At 37.1% G+C, this 26,938-nt stretch overlaps 1 protein-coding gene across 4 annotated transcripts in view; it reads left to right on the top strand.

Annotated features, from left to right (window-relative positions):
* Window positions 1–1,919: 1,919 nt before the first annotated feature.
* The window catches only part of PPP1CB (protein phosphatase 1 catalytic subunit beta), a 34,407-nt gene continuing 9,388 nt past the window's right edge, over window positions 1,920–26,938 (top strand). The window contains exons 1-6 of one of the 4 annotated variants that reach the window (XM_043469043.1): window positions 1,920–1,938; window positions 2,342–2,481; window positions 19,757–19,888; window positions 21,473–21,703; window positions 23,682–23,786; window positions 25,214–25,285. In XM_043469043.1, the coding sequence (XP_043324978.1) occupies window positions 2,430–2,481; window positions 19,757–19,888; window positions 21,473–21,703; window positions 23,682–23,786; window positions 25,214–25,285 (592 nt within the window). In that variant the 5' untranslated portion in view covers window positions 1,920–1,938; window positions 2,342–2,429. Of the gene's footprint in view, window positions 1,939–1,978; window positions 2,191–2,247; window positions 2,267–2,341; window positions 2,482–19,756; window positions 19,889–21,472; window positions 21,704–23,681; window positions 23,787–25,213; window positions 25,286–26,938 lie in introns of those variants that run through there. The other 3 variants (XM_043469041.1, XM_043469040.1, XM_043469042.1) reach the window with 3 other exon arrangements.

The raw sequence follows: 26,938 nt of genomic DNA, 5'->3' as shown, positions 1-26,938 counted from the left end.
GTAGAGGCTCATGGAGAGATCTGGGAAAGTGGCATCCAAGTCCATAAGCTGGTCTACTCAAATTCCAGATCCAGTTCAGCCAGAACACTTACTCCACTTGCTACTGACTGGTTGCAATTTTCCTTGGACACTAGAAAGCTTAGAACCATACTTGTGACCTATCCCTAGCAAACCAAAAGGACCTTACACGATGCATTTTGCATACAATACAGCTGGTTTTACCATTCTCTCTCCCTCAGTTTTCTTTTGTGCTATTATTCTCTATACTTATTTTAATTGATCCTATTGCTTGTATTTATATAAGCTACTTTAAATCCCTTCTTCTGGAATAAAACAGGTATAAATTAATGTTCGTTAATAAGAGTTTGATGAGGATCCATTCCTTCAGCAATAAGGATAATGAAATAAGAGTCAGCAGCAATAAGAGTCAATGAAAACTACTTCAGACAGAATCACCATAAATAGATTGTCACCTGGTCTGTGTTCACCATCAGTGTACATGCTAAATCTTGAGATGGAGAGAAAGCTAGACAAAATGGGATTAGGAAATCCTATCTCTATAAATCATCTGAACCATCATAAAATACTTGTTTGGACAATGCTTCACTCCCCCCCCCTCCCCCAAACCTATGATTTCTGTTCTCAAAGTTTATGATATAGCACACACACATTTTAAGAATCTCAGCTCACACACTGAGGGGGAGTATATCACAACTGTTGACAGTGCAGACGCTGCTGCTAGATGCCTGGGTTTGAATCCCAGATCTGCCACTGAATTGTGGCTAAGTACTGAACCATTCTGCGTTTCAATAAATCCTATCTACAAAGTAACGATAATAATAGTACCTACCTCATTGGGCTGGTGTAAGGATTAAATAACACATGTTCTATAACATTTAAAACTGTGCCAGAGCACATACAGGGATCTCAAAAATGTTAGTTATTATTCGTGATCTGAGAGTGGGGGGAGCACTGCCTTGAGCTTGAAACAGCATCTTAAGTTTCTGGATAAACACCTGAGGAATGATTAAAGACTTTGCCTCTGACCACTTCTGAGAACAGGTCAAAAACTCTGGTTTATCTAGATCTTTTGCGTGGCTACTCTTCCCCGTGCTTTTCTAGAGGCAGAATTACGCGATGGAAAGAAGAGGTGGGCAACCAACCTTTCTGAGCCTCAATGTTTCTTTGTCCTTCTCTTCTACATACCAGATGTGGCAGAAGCTGAAGGCACAAAGATAAACTGGGTTTACCGTGTAGCTCACAGTCGAGTGTAGTAGATAGATGCAAAGACAATCACACGGTAGAATGATTAAGCAATAAAGGTATTTTTCTTGTTGTTAAATGCACTGTGGAAAACAGTATCCACAGAATTTAAGACGTAAGGTATGTGAAAGAGATCTAAAGAAAGCAGACAGCGGGACCCATGTAAAATATTTTTATTGCTGACCTTCCTAAGGCCCACTTCAATTTATTTCATCCACGGACACTTGGCAACCAACCTTGTGGAACCGTTGGATCACAAAACCCTTTATTTGCAAAGTCAAACTTTTCCAGTAGAATAATCCCTTCTCGTTTTCCAAACGGACAAACCCAGCTTCAAACACGGGTAACAGCAGTCCACGTTTCCCGCTTACTGAAAACGAGGAATTGCTTGCCAAATCAGGGACTGAAACCAAGGAAAGAAAAGCGAGGCGGGAACAGCCACAAGCGCGTCTGCGTAGCGCCGGGGCCCGGCCAGCTGGGAGAAGGGAGGGTCAGCACTGCCTACGCGCGCTCTGCGTAATGGGAGCTTCCCCAGCGCAGCAAACCCTGGGAGCCTCCGGGGCGCCTGCGCAGCCGCTGAGATTCAGCGCAGAGGAACTGGCGAGAAAGGGCGACGCACCTGCGCGAAGGGGGCGGTGCGGCGCGGCGGTGGTGTCGGCGGGAGAACCGAGTCCAGTGCGATTGCGCGAGGGCAGGCGGGGGGGCAGGGGGCGGTGAGGCGGGGCCGCGCGGGGAGTACGCCGTGCGCCTGCGCCGGGGGCTGCGTGGCGCGGTGGCGGGGCCGGGCGGTGTGGAGTGAGTGGCGCTGCGGGTGGGGCCGTCGGCGGCGCTGGTGAGCTTTGCGGAGTTGGGCGGTGCCGAGGAGGAGGAGGAGGAGGAGGTGGCGGCGGCGGCGGCTGCGGCGGCGGCTGGGTCTGACGCGGCCCGGTTCGTGGGGGGCTCCGCTTGTTTATTTATTTATTTATCGTGGGTGCCTCCGAGTGTGTGCGAGCTCCACTGCTAGGTGGGGAGGGGGTGGGGGGAGGGCCCGGGGGAAGGGGGAGTTGGAGCTGGGGTCGAAACGCCGCGTGACTTGTAGGTGAGGGCACGCCGAGCGGTCGCCGCAGACTCCGCCGCCGAGAAGCCCTTGTTCCCGCTGCCGGGAAGGAGCGTCTGGTGCCGACAAGATGGCGGACGGGGAGCTGAACGTGGACAGTCTCATTACCCGACTGCTGGAGGGTGAGTCGGGGCCCGGCGGGCCGCGGGGAGGGGACGCTCTCCTTTACCCCTCCTGGTCCCTCGGGCGCTGGAGCCCGGGGGAAACCGCCCCCCTCGCCGCCCGCTTCCCTGCTTTTCCCGCCCCTAGGCGGCCGCCGAGGATGGGGGCGAAGAAGCTGGTGGGCCGGGGGAGCGGCCTCCGGGAGAGAGGCCGGGCGAGAGGGGCTGTCCCCGCGGGCGGGCAGTGCCCCGCGGACCTTCGGGGACCCGCACGGCGGCGCGCGGCCGGGGCGCGGGTTGACCCTTCCCAGGAGGAGGGGGCCGGGATGCGTGCTCCGATGCATTGTATGCCCGCGGAATGTGTGTTTCTCCTCTGTTCTCTTTGTGCCTTGCCCTTGGCTGCCTCCGGATTTTTGTTCTGGGAGTGAAAAAAAAAATTTTTTTTTTAAATCTCCCTGGGAAAACTGTTTGATCTGTTCAGCAAATTTTACGTGATCCTACAGGGCGAACTGTTCAGGGATAAGATAACACTAGCGAGAGCTGAGTACCTCCCATGTCTAATTTAGCTTTAAAAAATGGTAAAACAAGTCTGACCGAGCCGAAGAAGCACGCCAGAAATATGTGGACGCACGTTTGCTGTAGGGATTGGTTTTCGGATTTGAGAATTTTAACAGGTTTGAGCAGGATTTAATTTCTGCACAAACTTAGAAAAGATCGATTGTAAAAAGCCTCTGTTGTGTTTAAAGGGTCTTTACAAGTCTTCGCAGCTTTTGAAGTTTCTGGGCCCTTCTGTTTTTTGTTTTGGATAGTTTTATGTTAGGGTTGAGGATTGAGGGATAAGGAAGAGATGGAGAGGCCAGGATATTACTCAAAGTCCTTCGCGGTCTTCTGCCCGCGAATGCCTTTACCCCCAACATTTGCGTCATCACTAACTGCTTTGTGAATGTGTAGGGAAAAAATTAACCCATTAAAAAAAAGATGTAGAGTCCTCTCTCTCAGAAACCGTGGCAGGATTATATAGACGTTGTTACTTGCTTTCAAATTTCTTGAAGATAATTGTTTTTCACAGTGAAACAGTATGTACCTACTGTGATGGAAAAGCATCACAGAAGATTGTATGGTTGGGGGGCGGAAGGGAGGGCGCTAGTTCCTTTTTTTGGCTGAAGTGTGAGTATCTCATCAGTTTCTGTGTGTACCGGTTGTGTAACAAACTACAGTATACAGTATATTTGCTCCAGATGTGAAAGTCTTCCAGCAGTGTGAGACTGAGTGTCTTTTAAGACTGACTAGGAAGCAAAGTTTTACCAGGAACTCTTATTTGCTTTTTCCTTTACTATCAAGTTATTCCTGGGAGGCCCCCTGGTGCCTGCAGTCAGTGTTCGCTGTTTAAGACTGTGCATTTTAACAGATGTGAACATCTTGCTGGGTGTGAGACATTTGCTTTGGGGGAAAATTTTTTTTTTTTTAATTATTTGTTGTTTGTTCTGAGAGGGAAATGTAGCTGTTTAAAAATTTTAATATCTTGTTAACTTTGGGAGAAGTTTATGCTCACCATGAACTTGGCTTGTAAATTTAAATATTTAAAAATCTGATGCTTGTATCCAACTTCTTCAGTTTTATTTTTCATATACTTCTTTATATACTTTATAGGCATAAGACAAGATAGACTTATGTATTTTTGAATGTATGATGTGGGTCGTCTTGAGTCATGGTTTTATGATTATACATAATTAAGAAACTTCACTCAGGGATTGTTCGAGGTTACTAGGAAAAAGATATGGTGGGGAAAATAGGCTAAGTGTTTGTTTCTGTGAATTTGAATTATATCAATGTTCGGTTCTGGTTTTTGATGATCGTTTTCCAGACATTTTCCCCTTTTAAATTAGCAAGAATTTATTGACCTGCTTTGTGCCAGTCACCAGGAATGCAAAGACAAGACACTGTCTCTTCATTCAGGAAGTTCCCAATTTAAACAAGTGATTTTCAAGCTTTTGCAGCCTGCTGTCTGTCAGTAAAGGGTACCATTACTTGCTTCTTAATCCTGGGAAGTATATTTAGTTTTGACAGTGCCTCCCTGGGATTCTTAAATTCTCCAGGCCCCTTTCTCCTTTGCAAAATCTAGACCTGTCCAAAGACATCCAAAACAGACTTGGATTTTCTAGTAAGTAATTATTTTAGTCTTGAAATATTTTTTTTTAGTCTCCAAATAAAAATCACGTGGTTTTCAGTGACATTACATGCTAATTAAATTTAACTCAAATTTAAGTGAGGTTTGCTTAGCAGAATAGCTATAGTTAAATTTTTGGCTTGTCTTTAGTATTAAATGAAAGTACAGGACTTGATCAGCAATACTGGATCTTATTTTAAAATGTTGATTGTAGTTCTGTAACATAGTCTCGATTTTTTTTTCTTTTTATTACATCAAATTACCAGTCAGCTATAACACTTTTAGTATAAATTTTATGAGTTGCTTTGTGTTTTCTTAGGTGGGCAAATCATGTGAATTTCCAAAGCACCATTTACATTTAATTTTTTTTGTTATTATTTCATGCAAAACAGTATACTAATTTATTGTTTGGACAGTGCACAGTCCTCCAGTATATTTTCTTGGTTAAGTTTTACTTACTACAAAGCCAGAGATTCCTACCACTCTGTAGTGACCCTGCTACTATACATTGTTGTGGGTTTATCATCGTGCTTTTGACTGGTTGTTTAAATGGAAGCTAGTTTCTGTGAGTATCCTGAGAAATCCACTAAAAGCTTTTTTACTTTGATGAGCAGTTCCAAAAGGACTTAGGATGGCAGTGGGAGTATAGAGAAATCACCTGGGGAGCTTTATTCAGACTGTCAATGTTGAGTTTAGTTTGGAGGAGTTGAAATAGGATTAGTAGAATCTACTTGTTTGGGAATCTGCTTCCCAGTGGTTAAGACTGTGCTAGCTCTGTTCCCAAAATACAGACATGATCCAAGTGTTTAAAAACTGGGCTTTATCAGCTGATGATAACTAACATGTGCCCATTATATATATTATATCATATATTTGATTATTATGTATGTATATCATGTACATTTAAAACTGTGAGTGTCTGGGATATGCTTTTCTGATTATAAAAATAAGCATTCTTATTCTTACAGGAAAGAAATTCTTATATGAAACAGTGAAGAATTAAAACTGAAGTCCTCCCCATAATCCCATGATCCAGAGATAACTTGTTGAAATTTCGATGCATTTCTCTTTCAGATACTTTACATCTTTAGAATATTGTTTATATAGCTTTATGAGTTAATTTTTAAAATTTTTCTTGCAGTTTTTTTTTTACTTTCCTACAAAGCTAAACTTAATATTATTACAAGATAAATTGTAGAATATTAGTATCATATTAGTAGACTATTAGCAAAAACTTAACATGACAGAATATGATTGTGTTTATATTTTTGGCCCACTGTTTATGAAAATCTTGGGATGTATGTATTCTTGTTTTGTTTTTAAATCCGTTTTTCACTTAATCACAACTTACCAGATGTCTAAATTTGTGGAACTGCTGTGATCATTTTTAGTTAAGCTGGAAGACTAAGCAAATAGGAAGTTTACCTCTTTTGTGTCCTTTTGAAAGTTAAGCAAAGGATTGGATTTGAAAAATGAAGATTAATGAAACCATATTAAAGCCCCCCACCCTTTTTAAGCTTTATTGTTGTTTTTTTGGCTGCACCATGCAGCTTGTGGAATATTAGTTCCCCAGCCAGGAATTGAATCCTAGTACCCTGCATTGAAAGCACTGTGCCTCCAGTCACTGGATTGCCAGGGAATTCCCAAGTCTCTCCTTTCTCCTTTTTAAATAATATTTTTATTGAGATACAACTCACATACCATGCAATTTCACCTTTTGAATTGTATAATTCAGTGGTTGTATATTCACAGAGTTGTGCAACCCATCAGTCACCACCATCACCATTAGAAAGTTCTCCCCACCATTCTCAAACACACACCTGTTCCCGTTAGCTGACAAGTCCCTTTTCCCTTCACTCCTCTCCAGCATTAGGTTACCCCTAATCTACTTTCTGTGGATTTTGCCTGTTCTAGACATTTCATGTGAATGAAATAATGCATTATGTGGTCTCTTGTGATTGGCTTCTTTTTAATGTTTTGCAGGTGCATGTATATTTAGCATGTGTCAGTATTTCGTTCCTTTTATGGCTAAACAATATTTCATTGTATGACTGTACCACATTTTAATTTGTCCGTTTGTCACTTGATGGACATTTGAGTTGTTTCCTGCTTTGGGCTGTTGTGAAAAATATTGTTATGGATGTTTATGTACAAGTGTTTGTGTGGGCATATGTTTTCATTTCCCTTGGGTAATATAACTGGGAGTGGAATTCCTTTGTCAGTGGGTAACTCTGTTTAATCTTTTGAGGAACTGCCAAACTGTTTAAAGCTTCTTTTCTGATTCAGTTGTTTAATTATGACCCAGCAGTCTAAAGGTTAGGCAGTTTGAAGGAAGTGCTAGTTGATCTTGGCAACCTCAGCTTCTACAGGGCAAGTGTTTGTGTCTAAACCCAAGGCCAGGTCTCTTGAAAAAAGCAGGTTGAGGAATAGGGGAGATAGGCTGAAGGTTGCTTTCTCTCCTCTTGCTTCTTTTTAGATGAAAAGCTGGAGAAGGCGTAAAGATGATTCATTGTTCAGAGATTGAGCGATTAAGTGGTTTTCCTGTTAGTTCCAGATGAGGGAAATTTTGACGGTTTGAAGAAGTAGTCCAGGGTGTTATTATTTTATTTGAATACAGGGCTTTTCTGATAAATGTCCAAATCCAAGATTAGGATTTATTGGGATTTAGAAATCTATTTACATTTGAATCTAGAGACAGGATTATATTAAGATTTAGGATTAGTGAGGAAGATAGTAAATTTTATCAAGTATTTTTTTTCCTCTGTTGTCTTATTATCCACATTTATTGTTTTAATAGAATATCCGTTCTAATATCCTATGTTCTCAAGCAACTCTAACAGGTAAAATAATGCAGCTGTTAAGAATGTCAAAGTATTTAGAAATAATGAAAATCTCAGTCTCTGAAACAAAGGTTATCTTAGAAGTCTTGGGCTCTAGGGATGCAAGAAGAAATGGTTTGCAAATGTCAGTAGGCTTAGCATGGTGTGGTGGTGGAGGATATGGATTCACAGTTGAATCTTCTAGGATTTAATTTTGAGTCAGTACAAATTTATACCCTTGGGCAGCAGTCACTGCTCTGGTGGCTAGAAGTAGTCATTTCAAGGCTTACTGTTTCTGGGAAAATAGAGGATAGTGAAGACAGGAAGCAGAACGAGATGGAGGTTACAACTCTCCTTTCTTTTTGTAAACTCTCACCTTCCCCCAAGATTGAATATGGTTACCTTTGAAGTCTTAGTTATTAGTAGGTGAAATGCATTTTTTTTTTTTTTTTTACATCTCATCCTCTGTAATACACTGCATCTCAGATTTTCCTCTGTTAGATAAAATGAAAATGTTTTAATAGAAATTAAGTCCTTATTCCACAGTTAGAGGTAGGGGGCTAAAAATGGCAGAAATTCATTCTGAAGTTAAGTATGTGTAAATAGCCAGTAGGCACTAGCTTGATAGAGGAATTTAGTACCTGGTCTAGGTGGGTACTTGCCATACATGGGGAACGTAGATAAAGGACAGGGACAATTGTCCTTTAATCTGCCTGTCCACCTGTATGTAGCAAAGTGATTTATGAGGACATACATAACCTTCCTAATAATCACTGACCTCAGGGCCCTCCCTTCCCAAATTTACCTGCTTCTGTGTAAAGACTAAGTTTATTTTATCATAAAAGAGTTTAAGCCTTGGACTGTTCCTCAGACCATGCCTGAGTTCCCATCTAGTCAGTTACCAAACTATTGATAGAAACATTTTCTTGATTTGAGTGCTTGCCTAACACCATCTTAACTTTTCCCTTAATCCTGCTACCTATTTTCAACATTTAAAGAAATCAAGTTACTTTTCCCCATAAAAGAAATGTAAGGACTGCTATTAATATAGCTTTCTCTAATGTTGTACTTAGCAGTTATGGCTCTTTTATTTTAAATGGAAAACTTAGAAGGAAACTTTATAGGTACTTTTAGGTTTTTCTGTGATATTTGAATATTTATCAAATAGTTGAGCCAAAGTAGTGAAAGAAAATGACTAGGCTTCTGAGTGGAAGTGAAAGATCTAAGTTATATAATGACAGAAAGGAATATATTTTATGAACATCAGACCTTAGCTGCAATTGTTATGTGAGTCCTAAATAATAAATCAGGTGTACATTTGTTTACTCAAGGTATATCTAAGTATTGATACATACTGATACTTGTTAAAGATACAGGTTCTGCATGTGTTACAATTTCAGCTTATCCCCAGTTTCTTCTGTATTTTGAGGATGATAATAGGTACCTGCTTCATAATGTATCTGTAAAAATTAAACTGGTAAAACACTTTGAACATAATAAAAGCTCCGAAAATGTTAGTGTTCTTGTTTAGTGTAAACCTGAGCCAAGATGAAGTAAGAAAGGGCTTCTTAAATGCTGGTGAGCCCTGGACCCTCTCCACAGTAATTTTTGAGAAGGCTTATTTCTAGTGAGGATCTAACAGATGTGCGTTGTTTGTTGCATACAACCACACATAGTACTGCTTGTATGTGTAAAACATTTCTTTCCTATTACTGTTATTTGGCATTTATAATCTGGTTTGACATATTAATGTTGCTACTGAGGGGGAGAGATATTTCTAGGCAGAATAAAGTGGTGAAAGGTGATTTAAGGAGGTTTGGTATTTGCTTTCTTTTGATTAGGGGCTAGAGAGCAGTGGATTTCAAACTGAATCTTGAGACTACTTTATACTCGTAAAAAGAACTGAGGACAAGAATTTTCATGTGAGTTGTTTATCAGTACTGTTAGAAATTAAAACTAAGAACTTAAAATTTTGATAAACTGTTCACTTTACATATGTAGAGTTTGCTTTCTGCAACAAAAATATTAGGGATCAGCACATTTATTTAATGTCTAGCTTTGTAGAAGACAGCAGAATTCTCATACCTGCTTTGCTTCAGTTTGTTTTGGTAACATTGTTTTGGTTGAAGTATATGAAAAAAATCTGTACTTTTACAGATAAAGTGGAAAAGAAAGGAGTATTTTTAAAGCATTTATAGATAATGGTGGATATTCTTTAATAGTATAATAGAAATTGACAAGTGGTAATTTCTTAAAGGTTAGTTGTAGAATCTGAAATGTTCTCTTACATCAAAATTCATTGATCTATCTTGCATTTTAAATGGATCTTACACATGATTTTGTAACATGCATTGTTTATTTTAAGGTGATTTATACAGATGTTCCAAGTTGACACATTTTATACAACATTAAAGAATCACATTTGTTAATTTAGAATAAGGTATCAGACAAGTCCTTAAGTATGAAGAAGCTGTTAAATTCATGGTGCTGGATACAAAGTTTCCAAAATTTTAATTTTCACTAGCAACAAATGCTGTCAGTTGTATCATTTGAAATGACAGGCTCACTTTGTTCATTTTCAAGCATATCTGTTAAATATCTTGAGTGAGTAACCACAGTTTGTTAGTTGTGCTTTCAGCAAAAGAGATGTTCTGTGGGAAAAAGGGTAGCTAGATCACTTTGGTACTTCAACAGTCACTCTAGAGCTTTTCATTTCTTCATGCAGAATATTAGAAAAATGTATACTCAGTGGTGGAGATTTAATAAAATTCATCATTTTTACTGCTTAAGGGCATTTTAAATTGAAACTGGATCTTTCTGTTTCACTGTAAGTGCATGACAGTTTAGTGCCACTGACTTGGTTTCTGCTCAGGTGCCTGCGTTTTAATCATCATTGTTTTCACCATGCATATGTCAATGCAGTGAAAAAGAGGATCACACTCTGAGAACCCACAGGCCTACGGCACTTCCTTCTATTCCTGAAATGTCTAGCCTGCCCCTGTACCTGTTAAGTTTTCTTCTTTATTCTTTTTTCATTATCTGTTTGTTTACTAGTGTACCTGAAATGATACAGCAATTCACAGACCCCTCTGAGAAATCATGAAAGCCCTGGGCCGCCTTTGAAAAATATGTATGTTTATATACACAGTATTACAGACAGGGGGGTTACAGAACTCCTAAAGGCCATCTGTAGACTCAAATCACATTAATTATTACTATCAGGCAAACTTAAGATAAATTAAAATTATGGCAGCTGCCTAGTTCTTTAATTTAAAACCAAAATTCCACATTCTAGCCAATTGTAAAAATTTTACGTTTTTAAGTTAACTTTGCTGTTCAGTATGTGACATTGAATCATTTTAGTAGGGTAGAAATTAAAATATTAAAGGTTAATGAAGATTACTAAGATTTCATGGGGCAAGTATAGTAGTGGAATTATTCTCTTGACATTCTGTTTCAGAGAAGAGTTGTTAGTAAAAACTTGCTGGAAAAAATAGCATGTTGTCATTGAAAAATAAAATTTAGCCTACACACAACACAGACATACATATCACACACCGTTTGTAATTTAAGAGACAAACCTGCATTGAAAAGACTTTTAAAAGAATTTGAAGTACAGTGATTGAGTATAATTTTTTGCAGTCATGAGAAGAAGGGACTTCTTTTAGGGGAGAAGACAACATTTTGCTTAATTGAGATTCAAAGTTGGTGTTCTGTATCATCAAAGTCAACTGGAAGTGTTCATCTACTGTTGATCTATAATGAGATTTTATGTATTTTATCTTGGAAGCTGTCTTAACACAGACAGGTAGGTAGTGCCAAAACTGTCAATCCACAAGCATATGGTTTTAGTTAAGTGATTTTAGTCATCACTTGGAAGGTATTCATAGGATTTTATTAGTTCTCTCTTAATATTTGTGTTTTAGCATTACAGATTAATCAATTCCAGTGAAAGGTTAGGTGGAAGCTCCTCACCTGCACAAGTAAATGAATTTTGATATATTTTGCATTAGCACTAAGAGCTGATGAATGCTGTTAGAACTGTGGTTTGAGCTTAGAAAATAGTATTCAGTGCAAAACCGGGAGGGAGTAAAAATCTCACTTGCTTTAACTTTTGGCAGCCCTGAAACTGTATAAAGCAACCTGACATTTGCTTGTGACCCAGGCAACATTAGTTGTTAAAGTGACTTAGCATAGTATATGTTTCACATAGAAGGTTTTTTGTTTTTGGGGGTTTTTTGCATTTTAATTTTAGGTTTTAATTGAGAAACATTATTAGGTTTGTAATAAAATCTAATTTATAAAACCTACTCTCTGTTTGATAGTAGTGCTTGGGGGTTACTCTTCTCATTCAGAAAAATTTCAGTATCAGCCCTAAGCCTTAAAAAAAAAAAAAATCAGTAAAACTTCATCACTACTGAACTACTGAACTGTTCTGTGATAGGGCAAGTCAGAATATTCAGCTTTTGTTTCTCACAAACATTTGTGGAACTGACAGTGGAACTGGTTTATGAGAGCTAATGAAGTATATACCATTGGTATTGCTGGTTCAACAGTGTGATTAGAATCTTTCCACTCAGTAACTGCACCATAAATTTTAAATAGCTTCAATTTTTACAGGCTTTTTAAAATTATCCAACTAAGTCATTTTCTGCTCCATGCGTAGTTTTACCTCCATCATTGTTTTGGGTTTGTTTGTTGGCTTCTTTGGGGAAAAAAATTTTGTTTAAGGCCACACAGTGTGGACTGTGCATCTTAGTTCCCCCACCAGGGTTTAAACTACATGGCTCCCCACCCCCACCCCACTCCCTGCCGTGGAAGCATGGAGTATTAACCACTGAACCTCCAGGGAAGTCCCTCTTTGAAAGTATTCTTGCCTGTGGTTGTTCCACTCATACGGTTCACAGAGGTTAACTTTTCCATCATTTCAAATTCAGTATTAGCTCCTCAAATAAGCAACAAATAAGTATTGGCAATATCTGTGAACTATCTGTGAACTCATCAAGAGCCAACAAAACCACTCAAAAAAAAATTTTTTTTAACTGATTATTGATGTTGTTTCCAATGTTGTCAACTTTTCAAGAGCTGTTTTTATAGAAAGACTTCAATAAATATAGTTTGGGGACATATTTCTTTGGCTTTTCCAAACAAACATGATTTAATTAAGTCACCATTAGTAAATGGCTTTCCTTGCTTGCTAATACATTAATCAGTTGGAAACTTACTTTCATTGCAGCCTTATTTCTATTCTTGTGAAGAAATTCTGCTGTGATGAGATTCCATTTAAATTTTTTAAAAAAGTTTTGTTACTTTCCTGAGAGTGTTGTGATGAGTGCTCAGTTTCCTAATGTTAACATATATTTTATGTTAGCTGGAAAGTCATAAATATAATGCCTGGTAGTCTCATTCAGTAACAAAATAACCTACACTCCATTATGCCTTAGACATTCACATTCCACTTTTCTTCCTTTGACATGATGAGTATGCACTAGTAATAAAAGTAAAATAAAATGGCACTCAAGACATTGTGGAGTTATAGCTGTATCTCTGCATTTCTAGAACCTTGGGAAACAATGCAAAGCCATGAGGGTAACCCATGTAGTTACTGCCACAGCTACTCAACTCTGCCATTGCAGCGTGAAAGTACCTGTAGGCATTGATAATACATAAATGAATTAGAGTGGTTCTGTTCCAGTAAAACTTCATTTATGAATGCTAACATTTGAATTTCATGTAATTTTTATGTGTCACAAAGTATTATTTTTTCCCACTCCCCCACCAATTGGTATTAAAAATATATAAAGGACCAAATTTGACCTTGGACCTTAGTGTTTTCCCCCCTTTCAGTTGTAAACATGATTTTGCAGAAAGATTGCTTTATCAGGAGTCAGGATACCTTGGTGCTCACACCTAAGTTGCATGACTGATTCATTGACATAATGTATGGGGTTATGGTGCTTAATGTCTAGTCCTTGGCAAGGTATTTCTCAAAATTCTTTATAAAATCATATGAATTTCTAGTATATACCCAATAATCATATTTTGTGTACTTCCTATTTTCACTTGAGCAGAGGATTTTGATCTTTAAGAGAAAAGAAGCTCACCAGTCACTCCTAGAGGCATAGGGGAATAGACTCCAAATAAAAAGTGGCAATCTTACTGGACTAAAGAGGAGAGGTGGAAGTCTGGGGCCACTAAAGCAGTTGAAACTTAAGTCCTAAAGAGAAGAGAATCACATGGACTCTAACCTCAGAATCTGTAGTCGAGTCCCCGTAAAGTCATTGACTTCTAAGATACACACATGCAAGAGAAGATTCTAAGAAACCCAGAAGAATCTGAGCAGAGATTCCAGCGTTGTCCAGTACCCGCGTGGCAAAAGTTGAAGTTCAGACTTAACAAAGTAAGAGAGACTATATTGTACGCTGAGTTTTCCATTGAGACCTCCATTATGGCCAAGATTGAGGGCAAAATGAAATAGACCAACCCTCAAGAAAATGTGAGTGCATTATTGACACGCTTTCTGCTGCTAAAGGAAACAACCCTCTATGGAGAAGATGTCATAAAAAAACTAGTACAATTACTCATCCATTATCAAGTATTTCATTCAGTGAAATAGTACAGGAATGCTAACATGATCAATTGACCAAAAAAAAAAAAAAAAGGAAAAAAAGGTATAAATCCACCTTATATAATTCATATGTTAGAAATGTCACACAGACTTTAAGATAACTGATTTAATATGCTCAAAGTAAAGAGGAAAGGAAAAATTTTATCAGAGACCTGGAAACTATAACCAAAAAAATATGTTAACTAGAATTAAGAATTTGGTAGTTGTGTTTACATACCAGCAATTAGAAACAGCAGAATAGAGGAGTAGTAAACTAGGGAAAAATAGTTGCATGGAAATTCTGCAGTGCTGAGAGAGAAAAAATAAAGGGGGGATACAGAAAGAAGGCAACGGAAGACAATGGAAAAGTTTAACATGTCACCTCACACCTGTCAGAATGGCTGTTATCAAAAAGAGAACAAATAACAAGTGTTGGCAAGGATATGGATGAAAGGAAATGCTGGTGCACTGTTGGGGGTGGGGAGTAAATTGATGCGGCCACTACAGAAAACAGAATGGAGGTTCCTCAAAATACTAGAAATGGAACTACTGTAGGATCCAGCAGTTCCACTTCTGGGTATATATCTAAAGAAAACAGAAACACTCATTTGGAAAGACACATGCACCTCTGTGTTCTTTGCAGCATTATTTACAATAGCCAAAATGTGGAAACAGTCTAAGTGCCCTTTATCCAGTGAATGGATAAAGAAGATATGGTGTGTGTGTTTGTGTTGTGGACTATTAGCCATAAAAAAGAATGAAATCTTGTCATTAGTGACAACAGAAATGGACCTAGACAGTATTTTGCTAAGTGAAATAAGTCAGACAAACAAAGACAAATACTAGATGATTTCGCTTGCATGTGGAAGCTAAAATAACAGAACAGGTGAACAAACAAAACAGAAACACAGTCATAGATAGAACAAACAGATGGTGCCAGGGAGTGGGGGCTAAGAGAAATAGATGAGGAAGGTTAAGAGGTGCAAACCTCTCGGTTGAAAAATAAATGAGTTAAGAGTGTGAAATGTACAGTTTGGGGAATACAGTCAGTACCTTTCTGTGGTGACAGATGGCAACTAAACTTAGAGTGATCATTTTGAAATGTATAGAAATATAGAATCACTCACTGTGTTGCACCAGGAACTGACACTGTTGTAGGTCAAGTATACTTCAAAACAAACTTGTAGGAAACAAAGATCAGATTTGTGGTTACCAGAGGAGGGGAGTTGACTGAAGGTAGTCAGAAGGTACAAACTTCCAGTTATGAGATACATACTGGGTATGTAATATACAACATGATAGTTATAATCAACACTGCTGTATCTTATATATGAAAGCTGTTCAGAGAGTAGATCCCAGGGAGTTGCCTGGCGGCCCAGGGCTTAGGACTCTGCACTTTCACTGCAGAGTGCCCAGGTTCAGTCCCTGATGGGGGACCTAAGATCCCACAACCTACATGCATAGCCATAAAAGAGAAAGAGTAGAACCTGGGAGTTCTTATTACAAGAGAAAAAAAGCTTTTTTTCTGTTTTATTTTGTTTCTATGTGAGATGATGGCTATTCGCTAAACTTAATAGTGATAATCATTTTGTGGTATTCTCCTTAAACTTATACAGAGGTGTATGCCAATTACATCTCAATAGAATTGGAAGGAAAAAAAAATTCAAATTGGGAGAAATAGAATTTTGACCTTTATTCCAAAGCATACACAAAATTAATTTAAGGTAGATTATTGAATGATTTAGGCTAAACAATAAAGTATCTAAAAGGTTTAAAAGGAAACATAAGGAAATACTTCAGAGAAGGCAAACATTTCTTGAACCTGATGTAAAACACCCAAAAAAAAAATTTAAGATGGATTTAAATACATAACGTACATCAGTTTATTAAAGGTAACATTAAGAGAATAAAATTTTCTTGGGCTCCAAAATCACTGCAGATAGTGACTGCAGCCATGAAGTTAAAAGACACTTACTCCTTGGAAGAAAAGCTATGACCAACCTGGACAGCATATTAAAAAGCAGAGACATTGCTGACGAAGGTCCACCTAGTTAAAGCTATGGTTTTTTCAGTCGTCGTGTATGGATGTGAGAGTTGGACCATAAAGAAAGCTGAGTGCAGAAGAATTGATGCTTTTGAACTGTGATGTTGGAGAAGACTCTTGAGAGTCCCTTGGACTGCAAGGAGATCCAACCAGTCCATCCTAAAGGAAATCAGTCCTGAATATTCATTGGAAGGACTGATGCTGAAGCTGAAACACCAATAGTTTGGCCACCTGATGCAAAGAACTGACTCATTGGAAAAGACCCTGATGCTGGGAAAGATTGAAGGCAGGAGAAGAAAGGGACAACAGAGGATGAGGTGATTGGATGGCATCACTGACTTGATGGACATGAGTTTGAGCAAGCTCCAGGAGTTGGTGGTGGACAGGGAAGCCTGGCATGCTGCAGTCCATGGGTCGCAAAGAGTCCGATGCGACTGAGCAACTGAACTGAAACTGGGAGAAGATACTTAGAATATATCCAATAAAGAATTCATCTGGAATATGTAAAGAATTCCTACAAATCAATTAAGTCCAGTTTTAAAGAATGAACAAAAGACTTAAAATGAACTTCACACAAAAAAAGGATGTCCCAGTGGCCTATTGAGCATAATGCAAACCAAAATCTCACTGAATATCACTACACCCAACAAATTGATTAAAATTGTTGCCGAAGAGGTAGAGCAGCATTGCTGGTGGGACTGTAAATTGGTTTAACCACTCTAGGAAACTGGTGGATCTGCTTCTTAATAAAGCTAAGTCTTCCTGTGACCCAGCAATCCTCCTGTTATATGTATACCAAGAGAAATATGCATGAATATTCATAGCATTCATAATAGCGTCAAACAGGAAATGACCCAAATAGAGTAGATAAATATATTTTGGTGTATTCGTATGAGAAAATACTTCAAATGGCTGCTAAATACAACATGCATGAATCTCACAGATGACAGTGAACAAAAGAGTGTATACTATTTATAAATTTATATTATAAATCTCCATTTACCTAAAATTCAAAAACAGGTTAGACTAATCTATGCTGAAAGAAATAAGAATAGTAACCTGGGGCATTATCATTGAATGGTTAGGGCTTAAGGGAGCCTTGGGCTGCTGGAAGTATTCTGTCTTGATCTGGGTGGTGGCTACCTAGGTGTATAAATTGTACTTTATATAATAGCTCAATCGATTTTTAAACGGTAATAGTACAGTAAATATTTGCTGTAACAAAATTTTCACCTGGCTTGCACTTTTCACCTGCTGAAAAAAAATTTTTTTTTCTGGGAAATTTTTGACTAAAAAATTTTATGTGGTGGACTAGAAAGAGTATTGACTTTTGAGTTTGAAAACCTTGTTCTCAATTCCTTTCTGCTGCTTTTTACTCCTCTAGTAATCTTGTGCAAATTATTTTAATCTCTTTCTGTTACTGTAGAATGTAGGTAGTAACTTCCCTTTTTAATTCCCGGGAAACCAAAGGATTAAATGAGATGATCGATGTGAAGTTGCTTTGCACTAAATTAATTATGCAGATATATAGTATCTTCATAATTTAAAGACACTTGGGTCTAAGTTCATAAATCCAAATTCTGTAATTCCTCATGAATATTGTGATAATGATCTAGTTCCCCTGTATAACAGATTGCCTTGATTTATTCCTTTTTATCAGATAACTGAGAATTTTGAAGTGTTCTTGGATGTCTTGGAGTCTGCACTGGTGGGAGCATGACTTTTGCATTGAAAGACAGTGGGATTGCCCTGAGCCATCTACCCTATTCTCCCAATCATTTTGCTGATGTAGTCCTAAAATTTGGTCATGTGTCATAAGCTTAGCCTTTGGAAGAACCTTTAGCTTCTCTAAACTTCATCAACTTTTAGAAGTGATTGATTATGAAAGTTGCTGTTTTATTTGCCTGTGGAGGGTAGGGGAGCTATTACCAATTACAATTTTAAGAAAGTACTGATTGCAAGGTATCTCCTAACTTTTAGAGATATTAATTGGGGGAAAAAAAAAAGCATGCAGTGAAACACAAGAGATTTTGGCAAATTTTTAGTTGTGGATTAGCATGACTTAAAAGTTGAAGCATTTTTAGCCCTGTAAAAATGTTAGTTGAAGTGTACCTGATAGTAACTTAAATTACTTACATGGGAGGCCAGAATTAAAGATGGAGCTTACAGAGGAAATAAAGCAAATATGAGATAAAATATTCACCACTGGAATTTAGACACTTTAACACATCAAAGTGACCCACACTAGTCTTAATTTGCTTGATAATCATTGTCATCAAATTAAAACTAAATTTTGATAACCATGAAGTGTTTTATTACTACAGAATCGCAGCAGAAATTGTGGAAACTTCTATGAGAGCCCAAAATACTTTGTCTTGTCCATTGCTGTTATCTCTAAATACTTTCAGGTGTGTGTTTGTCATCTGAAAACCCCCAGAAACCTTTAATCCTTCAAGGAGAATACTTTTTACCTCCTAAAACTAAAATAGATAGGTATTTGATGCACTGATGGTAAAACCGTTTTTGTAATCATCATTTCCCACATTTAAGTTTTTGTACCAAGATTAATAATTGTTCCTATTGCAGGACGTGGAATCTAAGCTAGTATTTTAGATACTTAGCAGAAGATAAAAAGTTGTGTCTTTCTTCATCTTTAAAAAATTCAAATGTTTACAGAAAGTAGGTAATTGATTGAGAACTAGTACTTACTGTAGAAATAAGGCTAAGTTCCCATAATAAAAGCAGTTTTGATCATTGTTTGAATTTCAGAAATGGTCTCACTGTCATATTTGCTTAAAACACATTTCAACTTTGTCTCTATGTTATATTACTATATTAATAGATTATATATATGAATAGGCTTTTGCAGGGTTAGAGGCTTTTTTTTTTTCTTTTTTAGCCTCTTTCAACCTGACAAAGGAATCAGCAATTTTTAGCCAGAAATGTATGGACTAAAATGTAAATGTGAAGTCATGGGGGTATATAAAAATGTAGTCTCTGTTTTTTTTAATAAATGCTTTTTCAAAGTAAGATTGGCAGCTCGCAGTGTATTTAAAGAGAAAGAGCCAGTAGGGAAGGTAATAATGAGAGGGAATGATTACAAGTTCAGTTCAACATGGCAAGGGCTTCCCTTGTGGCTCAGCTGGTAAAGAATCCGCCTGCAATGCGGGAGACCTGGGTTTGATCCCTAGGTTGGGGAGATCCCCTGGAGAAAGGAAAGGCTACCCACTCCAGTATTCCAGCCTGGAGAATTCCATGGATGACTGAGCGACTTTCACTTCATTTTTAATAGGGCAAATAAGGGAATTCTCCATGGACCATTCCTCCCCACTCCATCCCAGAAGTTACTGGGAACCATATTAATTAATGAGTTTTAGTCACTTGAGCTGCAAGGCCTCAAGTTGACCACTGGAGAACAAAGAAGACCACATTTCCATGGCAGCAGCCTTAAGGAGCATTGGAAACCAGCAACAGTGAAGATAGAAACCAAAGATCATGGGATAACCTACTATTAGCCATGGAACACAACAGGGTATCTGGTAGTTTGCTGCTTATGTGAATCTTCTGATATTCAGAATATAGGCATGACTCCTATTTTTAGAATTAATATTTTATGGATAAATTTTAGAAAACTGACCATTTTATTTACTGTTTACCAGTACGAGGATGTCGTCCAGGAAAAATTGTACAGATGACTGAAGCAGAAGTTCGGGGCTTATGTATCAAGTCTCGGGAGATCTTTCTCAGCCAGCCTATTCTTTTGGAATTGGAAGCACCACTGAAAATTTGTGGTATGTAAATGGGTAAAGTTGGAAACAATCTCTTTTGAATCCACTACACTGAAGATGAGTTAGAGAAAACATCTAAAAAGTTTTGTGAAAAAAAGGTTTGCTAGGTTTTATTACATACAATTGTAGAAGTTGAGACTTTCAGAAAATGACAAGTTAGCTATGAGAAGAAAATGTTGATTATATATACAGCAGATTAAAAGATCGCTGGTCACACTGTACAGAGTTCTTAAAAATAAGAAAAAGACAATACAATAAAAAAAATTGAGTGGGAGCAGATTGTAGAAGACATTCAAATGACCAGTAAACATAAGATCCTCAGACTCACTAGTAATCAGTGAGATGCAACTTAAAAACAAATCTGGGACTCTGATGAAATTGGGGGGAAAATGTCAAAAATTGTTACCTATTGTTATCAAGGATATGGATTCGAGTACACAGGTATAGAATTTTGGGGGTCGATATGGCAGTATCATGGTCTTCTAACTTAGTTTTGATTGTTTTTGTTTATTTTGAAGATTATATAACTATACAATTTGTATTTGATCTTTTCAAGTCTTACAGTGGCTTTTGGCCAAAGGCAAAAACTTAAACCTTAAGTTGACATATTGTTGCAATCAGAAAAACTGTTGGCACAGAAAAGCATTTTTCTATAGTTTATAAAACCATAGGATGTAGTATGTATAATGTATTGTACTGACTTTTGGTTTCATAATGCAGTTTTTCTTTTAGTAGTTGTTAGTATTTATCACATAGCTTTTATGAACTTAACCAGCAGCTTTTGAAGAGATAGTTGAAATTGTGTGGAAATGATCAGTCCCTTCTATGAATTTAAATGAAGCAATTTAAAAGTCATCTTAAAATTTAAGTGACTCAATAGTCTCAACAAGATAGTCTTTACATGCTTTCATACAGAAATAATTTGCAAGTAATAGAAGTTATTTATACTAAATATTTCTTAAGTTTTTGCTGTTCGCTCACTACTAGGCATAAAAAAGTGGACCTAAGTTAAATTACCAGATAATGAACGTAACTGTATTAGTATATAACAAATTACCCCCCAAACTTTGTGACTTAACAACATTACTTTATCATGTCACAGTGTCTGTGGGGTAAAAATTCAGGCAGAGCTTAGCTGGATCCTCTGGTTTTGAGTCTCTCACAAGACTACCGTCAAGATGCCATCTGGGCCTGTAATCATCTCAAGGCTCAATTGTGAAAGGATTCAGTTCCTTATGGGCCAGCGGACTGAAGACCTCAGTTCCTAATGAGCTGTTGGCCCATGGCCTCTTTTAGTTCTTTATTAGGTGTGCTTCTCCATAAGGCAGCTTCATCATCGAGCATGAGAGAAGGCAAGAGAAAGTGCAAGGAAGATGGGAAGCTAAAATCTTTTGTTGTAACCCAGTCTCAGAAGTGACAGGCCATCTCACTTTTGCTGTATCTTCTTCGTTAGAAGTAAGTCACTAGTTAGAGCCCGCATTCAGGAGAGAGAATTACATAAGGGTATAAACATTGAGAAGCATTTCATAGAAGCTGCTTTACCACAGCAACCGTAAACTTTGTGAAACTGGCTTTTTCTGTTTTTAGGAGATATTCATGGACAGTATACAGATTTACTGCGATTATTTGAATATGGGGGTTTCCCCCCAGAAGCCAACTATCTTTTCTTAGGAGATTATGTGGACAGAGGAAAGCAGTCTTTGGAAACAATCTGCTTGCTGTTGGCTTATAAAATCAAATATCCAGAAAACTTCTTTCTCTTAAGAGGAAACCATGAGTGTGCTAGCATCAATCGCATTTATGGATTCTATGATGAATGTAAGTAAAAATAAAAGCATTTCTTTTTAATTGGAAAATTCTCTAATAGTTTTCTGTTTCAGAAAAGTTCTTTCAGGAGTTTTAAAAAAATATGATCAAGCAGAAGCCCAAGAAGAGAGGCTTTCATGGAAGAGGAACCTGAAACTGGGAAACATGTTATTAGTTAAATAGGTTCCTTAGGATCTCCTCGGTCATGTTGTTTCAGGTTGACTGCAGCTTACTCAGCTGAAAGGCCCTCTTATAATTAGTTTATGTAGTAAAAATATCCAAGTGGAACAGAGGTCACTATAGTTAGTAAGTAGCCTGTTTCTAGTCTCCATTAAGGTTTTAGTTTTCTTGTGATATGATAAAAACTCTTATTGAGCCTGTGTCACAAAAAAATATTGAGAAGTTCTATGAAATTATGTAAATTTGAAGTTTATTAGAATTTTAATCTGTACCTATAAGGATGTTGTGTACTCTGGGATGTCCTTATTTTGTTTTACTCTTTTTCATCAATAAGAAATCACTGGTTTGCTGTTGTGGTATTTCCGAGTGTTACAGGTGACCCCGTTACATTTGACTTTGGTCTTTTTGCTTTTGGTTAGGTTATGGAAGTGAGTGGGCTTCCCTAGGTTGGGAAGATCCCCTGAAGAAGGGAATGGCAACCCACTTAAGTATTCTTGCTTGGAGAATTCCATGGATAGAGGAGCCTGGCAGGCTGCAGTCCATGGGGTCGCAAAGAGTTGACGCGACTGAGCAACTAACTTAACAAGAGAGTGAATGAACCTGTGTTTGATTAATTAAAAGTTAGAACCAATTAATAATGATTTTCAAATGGAATTTTTTTTTCAGTGCTGAATTCTCCATTAGAATCTATTTTTGCTTTTTTCCATCCTTAATTATGGTAGAGCTATTAGAACCCCTGTCTCTTTGATTCATGTAATCATTTATTTGACAAACTTTTGAGGATGTATTATATGCCAGCTACTATTCTAAATACTAGGAATGCAGCAGTGGTCAAGAGAGATGGTGTCTATTCTTATGGAGTTTACATTCTAGTCGGAATGATTTTATATTGCATTTTTATTTCTAAGGTGTAGTGTATGGTTTCAGTTTTTTAAATCAGACCAGTAGACAGGAAGTGGATTGTAGTACACCACGCTATAACCACTTTTCTAAAGCTATATCAGAAATAGAGGTGTATTATTAAAGGATAAAATATGGACTTGAATACTTTGAAGGATAGAAAAGAAATCAAATGAAATGTATGTGAGAGCAGCTTGTAAACATTTTCAGTTATGCTTGTTCATTGAGAGAAAGGTTATGGCGTAAAGGTTATGGCATAGGAAATGAGGGCTTTGTGTCGTTTATTCGTCCCCTTGGTTAGTTGTTGCAACTTACTACCAAATTCAGAAAACTCAGTAACTCAAAAAAGGTGAACATGCATTTAAGATTGTCTTCATTGTAGTTCTCTATGTTAGACTACAGGAAAATTATAGCCTTTGTGTCTCTATTTATCCTTGCTATGGTGCCAAGTAGAAATTTACTCAAAAGTTAAGCACCTGGAAATTCTCCTTTCTTGGCAGCAAGTTTATACCATGTTACCAATGCATTAGAGTTAAAACGGACAGTCTCCAGAGGCACACTTTTCACTTCTGCTTACTTACTTGGCTAGGTATTTAACATGTTGAACGGAAAAAATTAATAACCTGTTAGATTGTTTAGAGTTGCTATATTATAGTGATCTTAAAAGGCAAAAATGTTTGATTTGTTTCATAAAACACCTGGCAAAATCTTTTTAGTCTTCATAATTTTACTGAAAGTGCTGAATGTTTAGTATATGTATTACCCTAAAAGTATACAAGTGACATTCATTATAGAAAAAACAAGTGCTAGGTGAAACAAAGAAAATTGAAATCATGTATAAGTCTGTGGCTGTGAGAATAACTAATGAGAACAGTTTTAGATTTGTTCTGTTTGCTTGTCCGTTTTTTAGGCAAACGAAGATTTAATATTAAGTTGTGGAAGACCTTCACTGATTGTTTCAACTGTCTGCCTATAGCTGCCATTGTGGATGAGAAGATCTTCTGTTGTCATGGAGGTAGACTAGTAAATCTGCCTTATGGACTTTTCTTCTTCTTCGTTCCTTATTTAGAAAGGGCCTATGTTTATTGAGGTGCTGTGGGAAAACAAAGCAGTGCTTGTTTGAAAACTCAAGTGATTAAAACTGTTTTAAACATAGCCAAAACATCTTTTAATAACTAGAAATTTGTGGTTATTTATACATAATGAAAATGCAGATTTAGTATTTGTCTTTAAATAATTTCATATATGAGGAGGATGACCAGAGTTTTGTTTGAAAAAAATGTCTTTCCTTTGCCTCAGTTTTGACAGAAAAATATCAGTGAAAATGCGAGGATCATGACTATTTTCCTGTCTCTATTAAATGCCTTTCATCAGAATCCACATATAATTGAGTTTAATATTCTCACATGCCAAGAGTTCTAGGTTTTATGTACTGCTTTAGTACTGCTTTAGTCCTAAAAGTAATAATAGAATGATAAACATATGACAGTTTATTTGAAAAACTAACATGTGTCTAGCAGTTGGCTGGATACTGTGAAAATATATAGTTAGTGTATGATCTGGCTATCTTGATTTTAAAACCTGTTGATAAAACATATTTTCAAACCAGATAATTGAGTAATGAAAGGAATTTATGTCCGGGTACTTGCTGACAGTAATTATAATGAAAAATCAGGAAAGGAGAGAATTGTTGGGCAGACATTTGTGAAAGCTTGGGTTTTGGCGATGAAAAGGACGTGAGAGTCTTCCAGTTGAAGGACTGTGTGAGGGCTGGCCCAACTAGAATGTCAAATACATATTGGAGAATGATGGGATCAGATTTTGGAGATGTGAGCACTGGGCAAAGGAGTTTGTTGAATGGTTTAATAACCACATTGGGTTTTTGCAAAGGGAGATAATTTAATAAAAATAGTTTTTCATCAGTGTGCAGGAAGAATTAAGGTAGAAAAATGCTAAAAGATAGATGCATGTGTCTTAGCCTGAGGTAATAAGTTGTTTATTTTTAGATAGAACATAATTTACTATGTTAGTTGAAACATTGTACAGTAAACACTAGACATTTAGGAAATGTTTATGATTAAGTGGTAAGAAGAAGTGGCCAAACTTCTTAGTAGGAAGGACTAGAATTGAGTGCCTTCCTGTGAAGGGCAAGGAGTGATTGGAAAGAAAGAAAAGTGGTAGGATTTTTTCCTTGAAAAATCTTCTTAAATGAAAAGGAGTTTTATTTCTCTGGTAGGGAAAAATAGGGAAGACCTAATCAAAATGTCCTTTTATGTCAAGGTGGGATTCTATTTAATAACCCAGTGTTTTAAAGATAACATTGAAAGGAATGCTTGAAAGTATCTTTAATTTCACATAGTGAATCTACTTTGATTAAATGCTTTTTATTTGGAGTGAAAATTTTTTAGATATCAGTACTGTGAGTCTTGTTTTCATTTATAGGACTGTCCCCAGACCTGCAATCTATGGAGCAGATACGGAGAATTATGAGACCCACTGATGTCCCTGATACAGGTTAAGTATATAGAGAAGTTTAATCTTTTTTGTGTGTGTGTGGTCACACCATGCAGCATGTAAAATCTTAGTTCACCAACCAGGGATCAAACCTGTGCCCCCTACATTGGGAGCACCTGGGAAGTCCGTTAATCAATTTTTAATGTAAAATGTTGGCATATTTGAATTTTCTTATATTTAATGAACGTAGGACTGTATTGTGTAATAAATAGAGCTTTGTTTTAGTAGTCAATAAGCTAACTACAGATTACTTGGAATAATACAAAATATTTCACTCTCCACTAATTCCCCATAGTACAGAAGTTTTAGATTTTATTATAACTGTAATATGGTTCTGTGAAACTTATGTTTTGCCTAAGATCTTGCTGTTTTTTGCTCCATGTACTAAAGCATACTGAGCACATAATGATATCACTCAGAATGCTACTCATGACTAAACATCAACCATATAAACAGTTGTACAGATCCTCTTTTATCAGTAAGCCACTGACATATTGCAGTACATTGTCTCCTAACAGAGTAACACTGTTTTTGTGTTGATTATTTTTAAAAAATGCATTTTTCCAGATTTTGATTGTAATTTAGAATATATTTGACTAATAGAAGCTAGTACTTAAGTAATAATAGAGTATTTATTTAAAATAAGGTACAATACAAATTCAAGTGATTACATCTTGAGAGTTCCTGTTGATGGTATAGTTCAGTTTCAAAGGCATAAATCAGTTTCAAAGATCGCATGTTAGATTTCTCTTTCCATTTTAATGGGAAGTTTTTGAGATGCCATGAAATGGCCATTTGGAGCTTTCATATTGTCTGTCATATTTAGACATTTATTTTCTAAATTAATATTGTTGAAACAATAGCCTAATGATTATAATACTTATTCATTAGGGCTTGGACTATAAACATTAAACCTTGACTCTCAGATTCTTGTCTTGATTCCGTTAAGGTTGAAGAACTCCACATTGTTGTTGCTAATGGTTATTTGATTTTGTATGCATCCAGGCTGTTGCATTTTCCAGGTAGTCCTGAAAGCCAACTACATTCTAGTTATTTTGTCATATAAAAATTATAAATAGTATCTTAACCTCGTCACTGCTGCTTTTGTGGAAACAGACTGGGAACTATGAGCATTACAGAGCTGCGTGTGTATTTAAAGAATCAGCTTCTGATTCTTTAGAAACCCGAAAGAGCTTGTAAATTGAGACCATCCTAGTGGATTTATTATACTGGTGGGTTTCTTATGACAGGAGCTTAGGAAATGATGGTAGAAATTAAGTACATTGCCACCATTTGTACAGTATGTTTCAGATACTTCCCCTACCAAGATAAGCTATGTTGTGATTCAAAATGAAGATCTCCTTTTGTTATAAGCTGTATTAGTATATGGATTATTGAAAAAAATCTTTGACTCCAACTCATTCTAAAACAGTCTTCCCTTAGCATTTATTCATTGTACTTGAAGCTTAACCATTTCCTACTTCTAGGTTAATTCTTAACCCTTTCAGGAGATCTACTATTTTAATCTCTTGTTTTGACAATACCTTTCCAATACTTACTGCTCATTCCTTCTCTGCTTGCGTATTAAATGTTTGATTTCTCAGAGTAGATTTATTGGTCTTCTTGATATTCCCAAGATGGTCTCAGTCCCTC

Source organism: Cervus canadensis, chromosome 5, assembly GCF_019320065.1.
Source record: "Cervus canadensis isolate Bull #8, Minnesota chromosome 5, ASM1932006v1, whole genome shotgun sequence".
Taxonomy (NCBI): Eukaryota; Metazoa; Chordata; class Mammalia; order Artiodactyla; family Cervidae; genus Cervus; species Cervus canadensis.
Note: the sequence above shows the minus strand (reverse complement) of the source record. Positions and strands in the feature narration are given on the sequence as shown.